The 18,719-nt window shown below is 69.3% G+C and overlaps 2 protein-coding genes across 3 annotated transcripts; one reads left to right on the plus strand and one right to left on the minus strand.

Moving 5' to 3' along the window:
- Nucleotides 1-643: 643 nt before the first annotated feature.
- On the minus strand, nt 644-11,917 carry PPP1R9B (protein phosphatase 1 regulatory subunit 9B). 2 transcript variants are annotated; one of them, XR_012778611.1, is made up of 10 exons: nt 10,300-11,917; nt 6,063-6,195; nt 5,816-5,936; nt 5,531-5,635; nt 4,927-5,062; nt 4,626-4,778; nt 4,454-4,507; nt 3,899-4,128; nt 2,740-3,401; nt 644-1,916 (listed from the first exon to the last, which is right to left on the minus strand). XR_012778611.1 is itself a non-coding variant. In XM_075522803.1 (10 exons), exons 1-10 carry the CDS (start codon nt 11,590-11,592, stop codon nt 1,863-1,865), a joined length of 2,376 nt encoding a protein of 791 aa, XP_075378918.1. In that variant the 5' UTR covers nt 11,593-11,916; the 3' UTR covers nt 645-1,862. The 2 variants fall into 2 exon arrangements, 1 of the variants encoding a protein (XP_075378918.1); XM_075522803.1 differs by having other exon boundaries at nt 645-1,916; nt 3,305-3,401; nt 10,300-11,916.
- Nucleotides 11,591-17,339, plus strand: SGCA (sarcoglycan alpha). The gene is made up of 13 exons (XM_075522981.1): nt 11,591-11,759; nt 12,280-12,368; nt 12,842-12,991; nt 13,219-13,360; nt 13,649-13,777; nt 14,244-14,414; nt 14,888-15,030; nt 15,119-15,191; nt 15,288-15,486; nt 15,594-15,756; nt 15,840-16,045; nt 16,222-16,248; nt 17,044-17,339. The coding sequence occupies exons 1-13, from the start codon at nt 11,591-11,593 to the stop codon at nt 17,225-17,227; spliced, it is 1,845 nt and encodes a 614-aa protein (XP_075379096.1). The 3' UTR covers nt 17,228-17,339.
- Nucleotides 17,340-18,719: the final 1,380 nt, after the last annotated feature.

The following is an 18,719-nucleotide window of genomic DNA, read 5'->3' on the forward strand; positions in this document are numbered from 1 at the left end:
CAGTGCCCCCCTACTCCTCCCAGTGCCCCCCAGTCCTTCCCAGTGCCCCCCCATTCCTTCCCAGTGCTCCCACTCCTCCCAGTGTCCCCCAGCCTTCCCACTCCCCCCTAGTGTCCCCCAATCCTTCCCAGTGCCCCCACTCCCCCCAGTGCCCCCCAGTCCTTCCCAGTGCCCCCACTCCTCCCAGTGCCCCCCAGTCCTTCCTAGTGCCCCCCAGTCCTTCCCAGTGCCCCCAGTCCTTCCCAGTGCCCCCCCACTCCTCCCAGTGCCCCCCAGTCCTTCCCAGTGGCCCCCCAATCCCTCCCAGTGCTCCCACTCCTCCCAGTGCCCCCCAATCCTTCCCAGTGCCCCCAGTCCCTCCCACTCCCCCCAGTGCCCCCAGTCGGCCCAGCCGGCCGGGACAAGGAGGCGCGGGCGGAGGCTGCGGCCATGTTTATGGGGCTGGCGGGGCGCGAGGGCGCTGCGTTACAAAACGAGGACCAGTACATACATACGTACATATATATATAGTATATACACCCACAGGTATACGTGTGAGATTAAATAACCCCAGCACCCCCCCGGGGCTCTCGGCTCCCTGCCTCCCCCCTTAAATACTCCCCCCCCCCCCCCCCCAAGTGGCTCCAATCCAGTCGGACACCCCCCCTCCCCGCCCCCCCCCCCCCGCGTGCCCCCCTCCTCCCCCTCCCAGTATAACCAGCTCTGGCTCCCAGTTGCCCCCACATCCAGTTACTGTCGGAGACTCGGTACTTCGGGGGGGAGGGGGGGGGCAGAATAGAAACAAAAACTAAAGGGGTTCCCCCGGGGCCGAGGGGCTGGAGCCCCCCGAGCCGGCTGGGGTTGGCCAGTGGTGGGGGGTGTCCCAGCCCCAGAGAAATACTGTGATTTATTGGGGGGGTATTTACAGTTGGGGGGGGGTGAGAACATCACCCCCACTCTGGAGGGGGACCCCCCCGTGTGTCGGCCCCCCCCCCCCCGCCCAGGGAAGGCGAAAGCCCTGGGCTCGGGGAGGGTGGTGGCGGGTGCTGGGGGGCACTGGGGGCACCCCCCGGCCGTGTCCCCGCAGCGGGGAGCCGGGCAGCCCCCCACATCCCCGGGGGGCCGCGGTGGGGCCGGTGGCCCCCCCCTCCATGCCCGCTGCAGGGGTTGGCAAAGGCTGAGGAGGTCCCTCTTGCCTGGCGGTGGTGGCACTGGGGGGGGGGGGGGGGCGGGGGGGGCACTTGGGGACCCCCCCCTCCACGGTGAAGGTCCGCAGTGTCCCGGGCACGGAACCCCAGGGGGGCATCTCACTGTGGGGACGAGTCCACGGGGGGGCCCAAAGGCAGCCAGCCCCCCCGGCCGGTGCTCCAGGAGAGTCCCAAGAGGAGGAGCTGGGGGCAGGGAGGGGCTTCCAGCGTACCCCCCCCTTTGCTCCCCAGTATGGCTCACATTTGGGGGGGGGCAGAGGGCATTTCTGCTTGCCCCCCCCCGCCAGCGTCCACCCGGGGTGCCAGCTCTGTGTCCGGAGGGAGGGGGGGGGGGTCACGTCGAGGGGAGGGTGCGCTTGGGGAGGGGGAGGCCTTGGGGGGGGGCCGTGCCCCCCCCCCGATCGGTCCATCACGTCACCACGAGACTCACACTGGACAGAGACACGAATGCGGGGTGTCCGCCCCCCCCCCCCAAATCCTCCCCCCTGAGACGCACCCCGGCCCCCTCCCCTCCGCTGTCTGTGCCCCCAGGGGGGAAGTGGGGGGCACCAGGAGGCCTTGGCAGGGGTCTCGCCTCCTCCCCGGTGGGGAAGGCGTGGGGAGGAGGGGGGGGGGGACAGGGCTGGGGGGAGAGGGGGGGCCCCCCCCCCGAAATCGCTGCGGTTTGAGGGTGGTTTAAGTCGGGTTGGAATTTTTCAAAGTCTGCAGCTTGGCCTCCAGTTCGGAGATCTGAAAAACAGCAAAGGGGAGAGGTCTCAGCAGGGGGGGCCGGGGGGCTTGGGGACGGGTGGGGGGCACGGGGACAGGGGTGGGGACACGGGGACAGGGGTGGGGACATGGGGACACAGGGGTGGGGATGTGGGGACACAGGGGTGGGGATGTGGGGACAGGGCAGAGGACGTAGGGTACAACCACGTGGCAGAGGGGGACAGGGCTGGGGGGGGACAGGATGAGGACACAGGGATGGGGACGTGGGGATGGGGGCACTGGACTGGGGGGGGGGGGGACACAGGACAAGGGGGGGCAGGACATGGGGGTGCTGGGGTGGGGGGAGACAGAGGGCTGGGGGGAGGGAGGGGGGGACAGGGCAAGGGGAGGGTGCGGGCAGGGGACAGGGTGCTGGAGGGCCAGCGTGGGGCTGGGGGCACAGGGACGGGCGGGGGGCTGCAGGCAGGCGGTGGGCGAGTCTCTGTGGGACGTCGGGGGACATTTTGGGGGTGACAGAGGAGGGTGTAAGGAGGGGGGGGACATGGGGGGGGCTCTGCTGGGTGCCAGGGGACCCCCCCCCGCTGCCCGCCTGCGCCCTGGTGCCCCCCGGCCTGGCGGGTGCCGGCCCCCCGCCGCGACCCACGGCAGCCTCCCAGGCGCTGCGGGATCCCGGGGGATCCGGTGACCCCACAGAGGATCTGCTATGACCCAGCACAGCTCTGGCCCCGCCCGCTGGGGGGGGATCCAGTGTAGCTAGCATGGAATCCAGTGTGATCTGTTGCGGGATCCAGCATGACCAGCATGGGATCCAGCTCCCAACAGAGGATCGAGTGTGAGCCCGTGCCTTGCGCAGATCTACCGGGAACCACTGCGGGATCCCGCGCAAGCAGCCAGTGCCCAAGAAGATCTCTTTTGATCCGTTATGGGATGTCAGACCCTGAAGCAGGATCCGCTGCGACCCAAACCCTAGGCAGATCCACTGCAATCCAGTGTGGGATCCAGCGCCAGGAGGAGGATCGGGCGTGCGCCAGCACCCGAGCAGATCCACTGCGATCCGGTGCAGGGCACAGTGGCGGGAGCACAATCCGGTGGGAGCCGGCGCCCAGAGCAGATCCACCGCGACCCGGCGTGGGATCCAGCGGCCGGAGCTCAGTCCGGAGGGGAGCCAGCGCCCCACGCAGCTCCGCTACCACCCGGCGTGGGATCCAGCGGCTGGCGCGAGCCGGCGCCCGAGCAGATCTGCTGCGATCCATCCTGGGATCCAGCGGCGACGGGAACCCACGGGCCGCGACGGTGGCGTGGCGGAAGCGGCGTGGCGGAGCGGGGCCGGGCGGCGGCGGGGCCGAAGCCGGGGCCGGCCGTGCCCGCGGGGCTCAGGGGCAGCCCGCGTCCCGGCGCCCGGTGCCCACCTTCTCCTGCAGCTTCTCCATCTCCTCCTTGTGCGCCAGCTCCGACTCCTCCAGCACCCGCCGCTGCGCCGTCTCCTTCTTCAGGAACTCGATCTCCCTGCGGGGTCAGCGCATGGGTGCACGTCACCCCCCACCCAGCACCGGGGAGGGAGACCCCGGGGAGGTGGGGCAGGTCAGGGGGGACCCCGCGACTTGGGTGTCAGGGAGGGACCGTGCTCAGTGGGGTGGTGGTGCCCGGGGACCTCCCAGGGGATGGTCCCTGCCCAGGGGATGGTCCCTGCCCAGGAAGGAGTTGGTGCCCCAGGGACGGTTCCACGTCAAGGGGAGGGTCCCTGCCCAAGGGAGGGTCCCTGCCCAGGGGATGAGGGGTGCCCAGGGGATGGGGGTGCCCAGGAAGGAGCCGGTGCCCCAGGGACGGGTTTCTGCCCAGGGGATGGTCTGTGCCCGGGGAACGCTTCACGCCCAAGGGACGGTTCGTGCCCAGGGACAAGGGGTGCCCGGGAAGGGGTCGGTGCCCCAGGGACGGGTCCGTGCCCAGGGAGATGCTCCACGCCCGGGGAAGGATGGGTGCCCGGGTGCCGGCGCCGCCCTCACTTTTGCTGGTACTCCTTGATGAGCCTCTTGGCCTTGCTGTACTTGCGCTCCAGGGTCTGGTACTGGGCCTGCGTCTCCTTGAGGTGCTCGTCCACGGCCTGGCAGAGGTTCTGCGCCTCCATCCAGTACCCCTCCAGCTTCTCCATCCGCTCCTTGTTCTCCTCCACGCTCTGCTCCAGCTGGGCCTTCTCGGCCCGCCAGCGCACCTTCTCCTGCTCCAGGCACTGCAGCTGGGGGACAGCGGCTTCAGGGCACGGCACGGCACGGCACGGCACGGCATAGCCAGGGAGCAGGTATGACACGGCACGGCACGGCACAGCGTGGTGCGGCGCGGCACGGCGCGGCGCGACGTGGCGTGACATGGTGTGACATAGCATGGCATGGCATAGCCGGGGAGCAGGCATGGTGTGGCATGGCACGGCACAGCGTGGTGACGGGTCTGGGGGGGGAAGATGCGGGGAGCTAGGAGGGGATGGGGGAGATGGAGATCCAGGGGGGCCTGGGGAGATGGAGGGGGGTCCCTCCTGCCCGCAGGGAGCCGGGGCACCCGCTCACCTTCCTCTTCAGCTGCTGGATCTCGGCCTCGGTCACGGCATGCTTGATCTGGAGCTGCGAGAAGAGCCGGGCGTTCGCACGGGGCGGGCGCGTCCCCACGCCGCTCCCGGGCGGGCACACATCGCTGCCGCCCGCGGGCACGCTCCCCTGGCACCCCCCATCCCCTCCTCACCTCCTTGAACTTGTGCACCAGCTTTTCGGGGTCCATCTCCACGGGGGAGAGCGTGTCCTCGTTCTCAGCCAGCTCGAACACCTCGATGGCCATCTCACCACCGGGGAACATGGGGCTCATCTCCTCCTCCTCGTCCGTGGCGTACTCGCCCGTCTGCGGAGGGCACGGAGCGGCGTCGGCACGTGGTGACCCCCAGCCTGGCACCCCCACCCCATCCCACCTGGGGAAACCGAGTCACTGGCCCCGTATCGGGTGGGGGGACCACGTCCGTCCCCTCCTGGGTAGGTGCCGTCCCCCTCACCTCCTCATCATCCTCAGTGTACTGGGTGTAGCGCTGCTCGATCATCTCCCGCTGCCACCGCTCCTGCTCCAGCGTCTGCTGGATCAGCTGTGCCACCTCGCTCTGCTCCCCCGGCTTCTCCCGCCCGATGAGGAACCTGCGGGGACGGCGGGGCTCAGCCGGGGACGGGGGGCTCCGACCGTGGGGGGCCGGGGGTGGGGGACACCCAGGTGGCACAGCCGGGGGACAGCGGGGAGGCTCGGCCAGGGGACACCCAGGTGGCACAGCCGGGGGACATCCCTGCTGGGACAGGCAGTGCTCCTGGGGGTGGCGAATTTGGGGGGGGGGGGGGGGAATGTTACGGGGCCTGTGGATGAGTTGGGGGGCTGGGGGGATCCTGGGCTGCTGGGGGGGCATTGCGGGGGGCAGAGGGCACTAGGGTGGCGCAGGGCAGGCAGTGGGCACGGGGACTGGGGGGGGGGCAGAGGTATTTTGGGGCAGGGGGACAGCCCAGCCTGGGAGCTGGGGTGCTCTGGGGACAGGCTATGGGGCAGGGCGTCGCAGGGGGGCAAGCACGCGCTGTGGGGCTCTCCTGGCCCCCCAAACCCCCAGCCCTGGGCCCTACCGGACGCGGCCCTTGGTGTTCCTGAGGACGGAGGCGGCGAAGCTTTGTGTCACCCCCACCAGGCTGGTGCCATCCACCTCCACGATCAGGTCGTTCACCTGGATCCTGGGGACAAGGGGACCGTCACAACGGGGCCACCCCTCGCCCACCTCCCCAGCATCTCCCAGGCGGGGGAACACGTGGCATCTCTGCCTGCTCCCACACCAGCTCCTCCACCACCACCCAAGCCCGCGGGCACGTGGCAGCGGGGACCCAGGTGGGTGTTTTGGGCCGGCCAGCCCTTACCTGCCGTCCCGGTGGGCAGCCCCACCCTCTGTCACCGTCTTGACAAAGATGCCCAGCTTCTCCAGGCCCATGTCGGCCCCTGCGCCCATGCCGATGATGCTGATCCCCAGCCCTTCGGAGTCTGCAGAGACAGAGAGCTGTGTCCTGGCAGGGTGACAGCGGCCACCCAACGCCAACGGAGTCACCTCCAACCCCTCCCCGAGGTGCCGCGGGGGGCCCCGGGGCACGGGATGGGGCGAGGACCCACCTTTCTCCAGCTCCACGGGGAAGAGGTCAAGCCGCTCCACCCTCTTCTCCAGCTCGTACTCGGCCGACGCAGCCATGGGGTCAACGTCTTCATTGCGGCGGTCGTAGTCTTCGTTGGAGTAAGTGCTGAAGACCTGCCGGGGCGGAGGGAGCTGCTCAGCGAGGCAGCGGGATGGGGTGGGAAAACACCACAGCCATGCGCCGCCCCGGCACCGGCAGCACCCATGGCCGAGCGGGCGTCCCGGGGTGGGGGGAGCCCCAGGCAGGGGCGTGGGGGGTGTTGCTGAGCCTACGAGACCCTGGAAAATCCCCCCAAGTCACGTCATGGAGTGAGGGGGAGTCTGAGGAAGCGCAGAGGGTTTGGGGGTGGCCCTGGGAGCAGAGCCGTGCCTTGCACCCCCCGGATGGATGGATGGGGGGTGGATGGACAGAGAGATGGACGAAGGGGTGGGTGGATGGAATGGCAGATGGACAGACAGATGAAGGGATGGATGGATGGATGGAAGAATGGATGGGTGGGTGGAAGAATGGATGGGTGGAAGAATGGAAGGAAGGAGGGAAGGAAGGATGAATGGATGGACAGAAGGACGAACGGATGGACAGGGGGATGAGCAGATGGATGGGTGGAAGGATGGATGGATGGATGGATAGAAGGATGAATGCAAGGAAAGAGGGAAGGAAGGAAGGAAGGAAGGAAGGAAGGAAGGAAGGAAGGAAGGAAGGATAGAAGGATGGATGGATGGATGGAAGGATAGATGGATGGATGGGTGGTTGGATGGATGAGTGGATGAGTGGATGGATGGGTGGATGGATGGGTGGACGAGTGGATGGATGGATGGATGGATGGATGGATGGATGGATGGGTGGACGAGTGGATGGATGGATGAGTGGATGGATGGATGGATGGATGGATGGATGGGTGGATGGATGGATGGATGGGTGGATGGATGGGTGGATGGGTGGGTGGGTGGATGGATGGGTGGATGGATGGATGGATGGGTGGATGGATGGGTGGATGGATGGGTGGATGGGTGGGTGGATGGATGGATGGATGGATGGATGGATGGGTGGATGGATGGGTGGATGGGTGGGTGGATGGATAGATGGGTGGGTGGATGGATAGATGGGTGGGTGGGTGGGTGGATGGATGGATGGGTGGATGGATGGGTGGATGGGTGGGTGGATGGGTGGGTGGATGGGTGGATGGGTGGGTGGGTGGATGGATGGATGGATGGATGGATGGGTGGATGGGTGGATGGGTGGGTGGATGGATGGATGGGTGGATGGGTGGATGGTGGGTGGGTGGATGGATGGATGGATGGGTGGATGAGTGGATGGATGGATGAGTGGATGGGTGGATGGATGGATGGATGGATGGGTGGGTGGATGGTGGGTGGGTGGATGGGTGGATGGTGGGTGGGTGGATAGGGTGTGCAAGCACTGGCTGCTCTCGGTCATACAGTTTGGGGAGGGCAGAGCTGGCTTGTTCCCTCCCCTGTTTCCCCCACCCCTTCCCCAGGCAGGGGCTCCCCAGCTCTCAGCCCACCACCTTCTCATGGTCCAGGCTGTCCGCAGGAGCAGGGAAAGGCTCTCCCCATGGGCAGCCTCACCTCCTCTGCCCTGCACCTCACCGCTGCCTGGGCACCTCCGTGCAAGCCTAGGCTGCCGGCCCGGAGCCCGAGGACCCAAACCCACCATCGTGCCTGGGAGAGGTAAATCCCGCTGTAAGTTTGGGGTTGGTTTATTCCCCTGGGTTTCCACCTGGAAGGTTTCAACTTCTGCCTCCATGTGCTTGCCTGGAGGGATGCCTGGGCACAGGGAGCACCAGGGACTCTGCGGGCCTCGGGGGTCCACAGGTCACCCCCATCCCCAGGTCTCCGTCCCCCCTGTGCCCACCTCTCCCCATCGGGCTTCACTTGCAGGGTGCTTGGAAACCGAGGAGGGGTCAACCTCGTGGCTGGGGCTGTCCCCATCCTCCTTCCGTCCCAAGGGAGCGGGGACGGGGACGGCTGGGATTGCCGAGGTCTCGTGGCAGCCCCCGTCCGAGGCTGGGGAGGGGACCCGAGTGCGGGCAGCTGGTGGGAGCGGGGCGATGAAAGGCAAAGGAGGTCGGGGCCACACACGTATGGTCCTCTGATGCGGTAAATCCCTGGGGACGCTGACCCCCGGCGTGGGGCAGCCCCAAATCCTCCCACGCCAGCTCAGGAGGGGCTGGGGGCCACCCCACCCTCGCCCCGGGGCTGGGGGTGCTCCAACGTGCTCCTGGCCGAGGTTGGACGTGCCGCCAGGATGATGTCCCCAACCCAGAGCCGGAGGGAGTGGGGTGCCATGTCCCTGCACCCCGGGAGGCTGCCAGCACCCCTCTCCGGATGGGGCTGGGCTGGCCAGGCGCTGAGCCTGGCAGATGTCCCCGGAGGGGCCCCGGCCCGGCGATGCCGCCGGGGCGAGTGGATTAGGGATAACACGGCAGCACTAAAGCCTCGCAACAAAGGGTATTAGGGATGAGTGTCAAGGGCCATCGCACAAAGCCCGGTGACACCCACAGATGGGCAGGACCCACCCGGCTGGCACCCAGGGGTGCCGGGGATGAGCAGGGCAGGGGACACGGCTCCATCCCCCCATCCGCACGTGGTCCCCGGGGGGGCTGCGGGCACCCGAGCCCACAGCCACGGGCACGCATCCCGGCTCGCCCTGCTGTGCCCCCCGCCCCTGTCGCCGGGTCCCGGGGGGTTTGGGATGGGCTGGGGGCCTGGAGCGGGTTCCAAGGGAGAAGCAGCCGGAGCCAGCGCGTGCCCAGGGGAAGGGGCTGGTGGTGTGTGCCCCCATCCCTGGGTGCAGCGTGCCCGCTTTGGGGCCCATGCTGGGGCTGGGTGGGGGTCCCCAGAGCTCCTGGTCCCCACCCCCACAGTGGGTTTGGGGAGCTCAGCATCACCCATGCAGCCGGGGGGGGGGGGGGAAGCTGGGGCTCTCGGACGCCTGGGTCCCCTCCCCACCTGCCTACGGGACCCCCGCTGTCACCCTGTGGTGGGACACGGGTAAGAGCGAGAGGCTGAAGGCAGTGCTGGGGGCAAGCGGAGCATCCCAAAAAGCCCAGCTGCCCATCCATGGCGGGGGACACCCTTCCCAGGGCCGGGCTGGCCGGTTCCCATGGGACCAAGACACCCCCCCCCCCCCCCGCAGCGTGCAGCCACCTGGCACACGGCCACCGCTGTCCCCTGCCTGGGCCACGGCAGTCCCCGTCCCCCCGTCCCAGGTGGGGCCACCCACCCGCTCTGACTCAGAGCCAGAATATAGGCCGGGGCTCTAAAAATAACCCAGCTCCGGCACAAAGCAATCGCTGCTCCTCCGGTCGGGGGGATTCAAGCAGGAGAGAACACCCCGAAATAGCTGCACGGCCCCTTCTCCCCCCGCCCCATCGCTGGGGGACCATCCCAGATGGGGACCACAAACCCAGCCAGGGTCCCCGCCGGGGAATGGCGGGGGGACGGGCGATGCTGCCTCCTGCCTGGCCATGCCGCTGAGACACTTCCCCTTCCTCCACTTCCCGAAACGGTCCTGGGCGCCAGGCCGGGCCCATGGCGGGGGCAAATACCCCCCCCCCCCACATCGCCGCTTCATCCCCCGGGGACCCCCGGTTTGGGAGGAGCCCCGGCACCGAGGGACCACCGGGGACCAAGGGCAGAGGGTGGCGGTGCAGCCGCCGCACCCAGCCCCCCGCACCCGGATATTTTGGGCATCCCCACCCAAAATATGGGGTGGGTCTTGGCCCGTCCCAGGCACAGCAGCGGGTTGGCACTGGGTGCTGCGCACGGCCCACCCCAGCGGGTACCGGTGCCACCCCCCCATCACACCGGCCCCGGGGTGGCCCCTTGCTGGCGGGGGGGGGCCAGGCCATGCCGGGTCAGGGCCCTTCGTTAGCTGGCTCGTTAGCCAGGCCCAGGTGGCCACCCTCCTTCCTGCAGCGCAAGGGCATGGCCAAGCAGGATGCCGTGCCCCATGGCTGGGGGGGCAGGGGGGCACAGACCCCCACCCCGCATCCCTGTCCCCAGCACCAGCCTCCTCAAGGGGATGGGTTTGGGGGGGGTCACACCCCCCACCCCGGGCTGCCCTTCACCCTGGGCTGCCCCTCACCCTGGGGCGCCCCTCACCCTGGGGTAACCCCCCCATCCCCAGCTGCCACCCACCGTGGCGTGCCCCCCTACCCCCAGCCGCCCCCCGCCATGCCCAGGCGGTCTCACCTGGATGGGGGCAGTGCTGAACTGGATCTTGCGGTTGGGGACGGGCTCCTCTTCCTCAGACAGCCCAGGGATCTCCACGCAGCCTGACTCGGGCTCGTACAGCCCTTCGGCCTCCTCCTCCTCCTCCAGCCCGCTGCCCCCCGAGTCCTCCCCGAGCCCGCTGTAGGCACTTATGTCCACCAGGTCCGCCTCGGAGAAGTCCTCCTTCTTGGCCTCCTCGTAGGCATCGCCCTCCTCCGCCCGCTCGCCCTTGACACCCTCCTCGCCCGCGGCCGCCCCGGACCCCCCTTCCAGCCGGGGGGCGGTGGGCGCCGGACCCTCAGCCCCCTTGGCCGGTTGGGGCGCGGGCGCTGGTTCACCCGCCGCCGTCGCCTCCTCCTCCTCCTCTTCCTCGGCCTCGCCGCTCTCCTCCACCTCCACCGGCTTGATCTTGCAGACCTCCTGCACCCGTGGGGCGGCTGTCTCTTTCTCCGCCGGCCGGCCGGTCTTCCCTGCTGCCTTCTCCTCCTCCGGCAGCCGGGCACGGGCCGGGGCGGCGTGGCCATCACCCGACCGGCCGGCCTCAGGGCTTGGCAAGAAGACCCGAGGTCGCTTGCCCACCACCTTGGCGTTGAGCGGTCCTCCCGCTCGCCCCGGCGCCTTGTGGAGGTTGTTACGGAGGTCGGCCTTCTCGAAGACGGCGCTGAGCTGGCTGACGGTGGGCGAGACAGCTTCGGTGTCCAGCTTGTCCAAGGACTCGGTGCTGCCGTTGAACCTCACCACCACGTCCAGCTTACGGTCCTGGAAACCGGCTCGCTCCTTACGTAGCAAGAGCTTGGTGGTGGTGGCCTTCTCCTGCGGGCTCCTCTCGAAGATCTTACGGGTCTCCTGCAGCTTGGAGAAGGGTTTGTCGGGTTTGGAGTCAAAGCGGCTGACCCTCTCCGAGACGCTGGTGCCCAGCTTGAGGAGGTTGCCCTGGTCCACGCTCTCGCCGAGGCTGCCGGCCCGGGGCAAGGAGAGACGGACGGGCTTCTCCTTGGCCTTGGCCAGGTCGCAGGCGCCCTCGGGGCCGGGCGCCGTCCCCATCTGCAGGAACATGTTCTTGATACGGTGAACGTTGGAGCCATACTTCTTACCCCGGCTTTTCTTGCCGTCTTCGCCATCGGCCTCCTTTGTGGGCGCCAGGGCCTGGATGGTGGCCTCGTAGGCGTTACGGTGGGGGGACGCGCTCCGGAGACCCCCGCCGCCCGTCGCCCCGCCGGAGGGGGACCCCCCGCCGGCGGCCGCCCCGCCGCCTGCCTCCGTCCTCAACATGCCGCCACCGGGCCCTCGCACCGCATCGCCCGCCGCCGCCGCCGCCGCTCCCCCCGGTCGTGCCGCGGCCCCTCGCCGGCTACAGCGGCATGGGGAGGGGGATGCCGCCCGGGGGGGGGGGGGCCGCCGGCACACCTGCACCGGCCCGCGGGGGGCTGCGGGGCCCGGTCAGGCCATGTCCATCCCGGGGGGCCCCCTCCGCCCCGGCCCTCCTTCCTTCCTCCCTTCTCCTCCTCTTCCCCTTTCTCTGTGGCTGGTGATGGAGCCGCTGCTGCCTGCGATCCGCCCGCCCCGCTGCCCGCAGAGCCCTCTGGGTCTTAGCGGCGCGCTCGCTCTTCCTCTTCCTCGCTGCCGTGCTTCGGCCTCGCCACCGCCCCGGCCTGCCCGCGGGGATACTCCCCCCCCCGCCCCAAGACCCCCCCCCACTTGCCGCCGAGATGCCCCACGGTCCCCTCCCCGCACCCGCACGGGGGTCCCCTCCCTGGGGCGTGTGTGTCCCCGCGCCGTGCCGTGCGTGTCCCCCGGCTTCTCTGGTGTTGCCACCCCCCAGCTCTGTCCCCATGTCCCGTCCCCCCCCCCCAGCTCTGTCCCCGCCATGCCTGTCTGCCCCTGTGTCGGCGTCGTCCGTCCCCCCCCCCCCCCAGTTTTGCCCCCCTGGCCCCCAGGCTGGTCCCTATGTCCCCTCAGTCCCGTCCCTGTACCCCCCCGTTTTGTACCCACATCCCCTGGATCTGCCCCCACATCCCCCCATGCCGTCCCCATATCCCCCTAATTTTGTACCCAGGTCCCCCCCATCCCATTCCCGTATCCCCCTGAGTTTGTACCCGTGTCCCCCCATCCTGTCCCCGTATCCCCCCATCCTGTCCCCATATCCCCCCCAACTTTGTACCCACATCCCCCCATCCTACCCCCGTATCCCCCCGCGTTTGTACCCACATCCCCCCATCCTGCCCCTGCACCCCTCCCAGGCCCCCCTGCTCCTCTCCCTGTGTCCCCTCAATTTTGCCCACATGTCACCCTGCTCCCACCCCTCGGGACCCCCACACACCCATGCCCAAAGCCCCCCCATCTCGGGGTGTCCCGTGGTGTCCCCACAGGGCCCCTATTTCCTTTCTGTCCCCATAAATCCGTCCCTGGGGTGCAGCACGTCCCCCCCCGACGCCTCCACCCAGGCGGGGTGACAGGAGGGGAAACTGAGGCAGGGGGGCCCCGGGGCGGGGGGCCGTGGTGCTGCTCCCCTGCCTTCCAGCACCTGCCGGGTGATATTTTGGGGGGCTTCTTTGGGGGGGGGGGTTGCCGTCTTCCCACCGGGCACCTTGGAGGGGCCAGAGCCGACAGCCCGGGGCCGTGCCGGGGGTCCCTGCTGCGGGAGGAGCACCCCGAGGGGCTGGGGGACAGGGTGGGGGAGCACCCCTGCTCCCCCCGGCCGGGCAGCGCGCGGGCGCCAGGACCCTGTAGACGCCCCGCGTCTCCCGACACAGCCCTCCCGGCCCTTTGTGCGTGACGCGGCGTGACGAGACGTGACGTGGACGTGACGCGACGCGACGTCCCCCCCACAGCCACCCCCTTCCCCTTCCGCCGCCGCCATCCGCCCGCCCTCCCCCCTCCCCCCCCCCCCCCCCGCAGGGTCTGGCTCCTCGCCACCGCCAGCCCTCCAGTAGCCCAGCCCGCTTCATCCCGCCGAGGGCCAGCGTCCCTCCGCACGGCCTGGGCACGCACACGCGTGTGCGCACGCCTGCTCCCGTCTCGGTGCCACACGAGCACACGCGTGTGCGGGGCAGCGGGGCTGGCAGGCTGCCTGACGGGGGGGGGGGGGGGGGGCAGCTGTCCCCAAGTGTCCCCCCAAGGGGCCCCCCCTGCCCCGCTGTGCCCCGTCCCGTGCCACGGATGCCATCCCCCTACTCATGAGTGGGGGCACCACCCAGGGGACACCCCCCGCCCCCCCCCCAGGGGACTGGGCAGCCCCGCTCCTCCCCGCGTGCCAGAGGGGCTCGGTGCCATGGGGCCTCGGTGGCAGGAGGTGGCTCCGTTACGGGGTCCCCCCCCGTGTCCCCAGTGGGACCCCCCCAGGCGGCCCCCCCCGGCCCGGCCAGCGCCGCTGCCTCCGTCAATCAGCCCTGGCCCCGCTCCCGGGCCGCGGCGAAGATGGAGGCCCCCGAGCTGCTCCGGCTCTGGGTGCTGGCAGGCGAGTGACAGCCCTGTCACCCCCCGGGGGGGACACGGCCGGGCCGGGGGTACCCCCAGCGGGGAGAGGATGGGGGGGACCCTCGGAGCGGGGTGGGGACGGGGGGTGCCGGCAGGAGGGGATGGGGGGGACGTGGCTGCAACGTGACAGAGCTAAATAAAGCCGTCCTGTCCCTGGTGCCAGCTGGGTTTGGGACGGGGGGGGGACCGGGTGGGACCTCTCCGTGACGGGGCCAGGGCACAGGACGGTGCTGTCACCATCCCCGTCCCCATCCCCTCCAAAATGTCCCCCACCCCGTTGTCCCGGGACACCTGGCACCGCAGGGACGCGTTTCGGCCCCAGCCGGGTGTCCCGGGGGGGGGCTGTGGGCGTGCGGGCCATCCCGGGGTCTGTGGGCAGTGGGGAAACTGAGGCAGGGAGGAGCCGTGTTCCCCAGCCCTGGCTCTAGCCCCGTGCCTGGCTGCAGCCGTGGCCCTGGGGGGGTCCCGGGCCGCCCTCCCCGACCACCGCGTCCTCCCCGACCACCGCGTCCTCCCCGACCACCGCGTCTCCTCCGAGACCGGAACCATCTTCATCCACGAGCTGGAGCGGGAGCTGTTCCAGGAGGCCTTCCTCACCGGACGCGAGGATGACGGCGGTGAGGGCCAGGCCAAGGGGAGTGGGGACGAGGGGGTGTCCTGCAGTGCCTGGGTTGGGAGGGGGGTCTGGGACTGCTAATGGGGGCCACTGGCTAATGCCTGCGCCCCACCAGGCATGACCCCAGCTGGGCCATCTGTCCCTCCCCCCCCCCCCTCCATCCATCCATCTGTCCATCCATCCATCCATCCATCCATCCATCCTGCCCTCCATCCCACCCTCCACCCCTCCATCCCCCACCCACCCCTCCACCCGTTTGGGGACCCCCGAGCGCCGCCCCATCACGCTCAAAAAGGGGAGCAGGACCCTCCTGGTGCACAGCGGGCACAGGGACCAGTCGTGCTTCCTTGGTGGGACCAGTTGGATGGGGAAGGGCTCGCAGGGCCGGGGTCTGCCCGCGGCACAGCCTGGTGGCACGCATGTCCCCATGTCCGTGTCCATCCCCACCCGTCTGTGCGTCCCGGTGCCCAGCAGCCGCCCCCATCACCTTCCAAGCCCACCTCCAGGACCACCCCGACCTGCCGCGGTGGCTGCGGTACATCCAGCGTGACCCCCACCAGCCGGGCTACCTCTATGGCTGCCCCACGGCCACCGAGGTGGGCACCCATGCCATCGAGGTAGGTGCCCACCCTCACAGCCCCGTGCCAGGGGGTGACACGAGGAGGGGGGGGCTGGCATCTTCGGGGGTCTCTCCTTGGCTTGCAGGTGCTGGCGTACAACCGGCACACCTACGAGACGGTGGCACAGCGTCTCGTCATCACCGTCATCCCTGCTCCAGGTAAGGGCTGTGCACCCCCAAATCGCGCCAGGCTGTCCCGGAGCCCCCTGGGATGGGCTCCGGGGTGTCCCCACAGGTGCCACGTGTCCCCCGCAGGCAGGGAGCCGCCGTACCAGGGCGAGTTCCTGGTGGGCAACAGGAACGTGGAGGAGCTGCTGCCGGCGGCCACGCAGGAGATCTTCCTCCAAGCCACAGCCAGCGTCTGGGAGCGGGACGACCTCCGCGTCATCAACATCACCTCCGCCCTGGACCGGGGCGGCCGCGTCCCACTGCCCATCGAGGGGCGCAAGGAGGGGTACGGGCAGCCCCGGGGGGTGCTGGGGTTGCTCCCAGGTAGAGCCCCAGCTTCCGTGCATGGGGTTTTGGGAGGCCACCTCCAGCCAGCGCCCCCCGCCCCGGCAGGGTGTACGTGAAGGTGGGCTCCCACGGCACCTTCTCGCCGTGCCTGGCATCGGCCGCCTCGCCGCAGAGCCGCTTCCGCTGCAGCCTGGGCCAGCAGCCCCTCGCCTCCTGCTACGACACCTTCGCCCCCCACTTCACCATCCGCTGGTGCAACCTCACCCTGGTGAGACCCACGTTCCCCCTCCGCCCCATGCAACGACACCCGCGGGGACCCCCCACCCCCCCCTAACCATCACCCCATTGCAGCTGCAGGTCTGGCCCAGCCCCACGTCGCCGGGGCCGGCGTGGGGTTCCGGGGTGCTGGAGGAGGGTGGGGATTTCCAGCCCCCCACCGAGGTGCCCCCCCGGGACCTGCTGCCCGGGTACCTGGTGACGCTGCTGGTGCCGCTGGCAGTGGCCGCGCTGCTCTGCCTGCTCCTGGGCTACCTCATGTGCTGCCGCAGGGAGGGAGTGTGAGTCGGGGGGGGGCATGCTCAGGGTGGGGGTCCCCCCACCCCAGCCAGGGCATGGGCACCCCAGGTTGGGTGCCCCTTCCCCGGCCATCATAGCCCCAGGACAACCTGGGGGTGGTGAGAGCCCTTCTCACCATCTTCCCCCCCCCCCCCCCCCTTTTTCCTCTGTTTTGTAGGCAAAAACGGGACTTGGAGACGTCTGAGTAAGTCCCTGTGCCCAGGCTGAGCCCCGCGGGTGCTGGGGGTCTGCTTTGGGGGGGGGGGGGTCATGGCCAAGCACGGGGAGGGCCAGCAGGGACGGGGACGGGGAGGAGAGGGGGACGGGGAGCGGTCGGCTGTCGGGGGGATGTTATGGAGGTGGTAGAGCCTAAAGGTCTCCCCATCCGAAAGGGGACCCCCAGCCCCCCTCCTCCTCTCCCCACACCTCGGCGCCCCCCAATAACCCCCCACAGACGCGGGCTGGAGCACAAGAGCTGTTTTACTTCTCTGATAGCCTCGACCGGACTCAATACCAGCAAGGAGGACCCCAATGATGGGGGACAGACCCCAATGATGGGGTGCAGACCCCAATGACGGGTGGGCAGACCCCCAATGATGGGGTGCAGCCCCCAATGATGGGGTGCAGACCCCAATGATGGGTGGGCAGACCCCCAGCGATGGAAGGCAGACCCCCAGCGATGGAGGACAGACCTCAATGATGGGGTGCAGACCCCAATGACGGGTGGGCAGACCCCCAACGACGGAAGGCAGACCCCAGTGATGGAGGACAGTCCTCAATGATGGGGTGCAGACCCCAAAGATGTAGAAGAAACCCTAATAATGGGGTGCAGCCCCCAGTTATGGGTGGGCAGACCCCAGTGATGGCGGAGCAGACCCCAATGATGAAGGACAAACCTTAGTAATGGGGGAGCTGAGCCCCCCAAACCCCTCCCCAAAGAGATGCGGGTGGGAACGGGGTGGGTGGGGGGGCACAGCACCCAGTTCTCCTTCCCCCTCAGCATCCAGCTTGTCCACCACACCACCATCCACGGTGATACGGAGGAGCTGAGGCACATGGCCGGCAGCCGGGACGTCCCACGGCCCCTTTCCACCCTTCCCATGTTCAACGTCCGCACGGGTCAACGCATCAACCCCATGCCCGGTCCCTCGGACGGTGCCCGCGTCCCCCTCCTCCCGCAGTGAGCCGGGGCGGTGGGTACCGGGGTGACACCAGGATGATGCTGGGGAGGAGGGGGGGGGACACACACACAATCGTAGGGATGGGGACGGACGAAGGGGGTGTCATGATGCTTTTGGGGGGGGGACTTCGCAGGGGACAAAAGCCCGGCAGCGGGCAGAGCCCAGCCGGACGGGCGAATGCCCGTCCGGCTGGGCTCTGCCCGCTGCCGGGCTATTGCCTGGAGGATTTTGGGGGGGCTACATGGGGGGGGGGGGTCATCACCATCCATGTGCATCAGTATTCCCTGCATCCTATTCCCTTCCCCTCCAACTCCATCTGTCCCACCCTGATGAAACCCTTAAATAAGAGCTATGGGGTCATCATAACCCTGTGGGAGCATCAAAACCCTTTTTTTTTTTGGGGGGGGGGGGTGATGTGGGTGGCTCTGTTGCTGTCACCTCCCCGGGGGTGACCCCGCTGTGGGATGGGGGCTGGAGTGGGGTTTGTCTGATAAAGTGGCTGTTTAGCGATGAGACGTGGCTTTTCTGCTTTATTTTTAGCCCCCTGCAAGCAGTCCAGCCTGTGGTGGTCTTGAGGGGGGGGGGGGGGATGCGGTGGTTTGGGGGAGATTTTTGGGGTGCAGCCTGCTGCTGGGCTCCTTCTGGCTGCAAACAATGCCTTGAGTTTGCCAGTTCTCTGCCCCAGCCAGCCCCAAAGCTGGATGTGCCCTGGGGGCTGGGGGTCCCGCTGGGGGGGGGGGGGGGGGTTCCTGGTCTGTCCCTTCTGCTGGGGGGGGGGGGGTCCTGCTCCCCTCTGCCCCCCTCTTCGGCTGCTTTGCTCCATCTGGGTGCCCCTGCTTGCGCCCGCTCCCACCCTGCTCTGTCCATGCCCCCCCCTCCCCCCGCCCAAGGGCTTGGGCTGACCCTGTCCCCCCCAACAGCCCTGCGGAGGGAAAGGGGCTCATGGAGAGCAGGTTGGGGACAGGGACGACGGGGAGGGACACAGTCCCAGGGACTCACGATGGCACCCCAATGTCCCCCGGCTCACCTGGGTGCCTGTGTCCGGCAGGATCTCGCCCGGAGCCCCCCGGCTGCTCTGGCCGCTGGCCCCTTCCACCGCGCAGACCCACTCCGCATCCTGCTCGGCACCCCCATAACCCCTCCCTGCCCTCTCCAGGGGTCCCCCCCAGCCCAGCCCCGGCCCCTCGCCTCCAAAGAAAGAGCCTCTTTCACGGTGGGCCCCCCCCCCCCCCCCCCCTTCTTGCGGGGCAGGCGCCAGGGTGGGGGTTAGGAAAACACGGGGGCCCAGGAGGAACAAGGGGAGCCATTGACGGGCTGGGCGGGCGAGGAGAAAGGCGGCATTGAGGCCCCATGGCGCTGCCTGCGCAGCCCCCCCCACCGCTGCCGGGGTCTCGCTCGTGCCCACCCTGAAGGTGCCCTGGGAGAGGCGAGCGTGGCACACGCTGGGCACGGTCCAGCCCGGGCACACGCGTGTGCTGCTGGCGGCTGCCCGGTC

Source organism: Mycteria americana, chromosome 22 (assembly GCF_035582795.1).
Source record: "Mycteria americana isolate JAX WOST 10 ecotype Jacksonville Zoo and Gardens chromosome 22, USCA_MyAme_1.0, whole genome shotgun sequence".
Lineage (NCBI taxonomy): Eukaryota > Metazoa > Chordata > Aves > Ciconiiformes > Ciconiidae > Mycteria > Mycteria americana.

Coding starts and splice junctions, on each gene's coding strand:
- PPP1R9B (XM_075522803.1), bottom strand. CDS start 11,592: ATGTTGAGGACGGAGGCAGGCGGCGGGGCGGCCGCCGGCGGGGGGTCC. Junction 5,636..5,815: donor GCTGCCCACCGGGACGGCAG/GTAAGGGCTGGC, acceptor CCTTGTCCCCAG/GATCCAGGTGAACGACCTGA. Junction 4,779..4,926: donor ACACTGAGGATGATGAGGAG/GTGAGGGGGACG, acceptor TGCCCTCCGCAG/ACGGGCGAGTACGCCACGGA.
- SGCA (XM_075522981.1), top strand. CDS start 11,591: ATGCCGCCACCGGGCCCTCGCACCGCATCGCCCGCCGCCGCCGCCGCC. Junction 12,992..13,218: donor CCGAGGGGCTGGGGGACAGG/GTGGGGGAGCAC, acceptor CCCCCCCCGCAG/GGTCTGGCTCCTCGCCACCG. Junction 16,249..17,043: donor CGGGACTTGGAGACGTCTGA/GTAAGTCCCTGT, acceptor CTTCCCCCTCAG/CATCCAGCTTGTCCACCACA.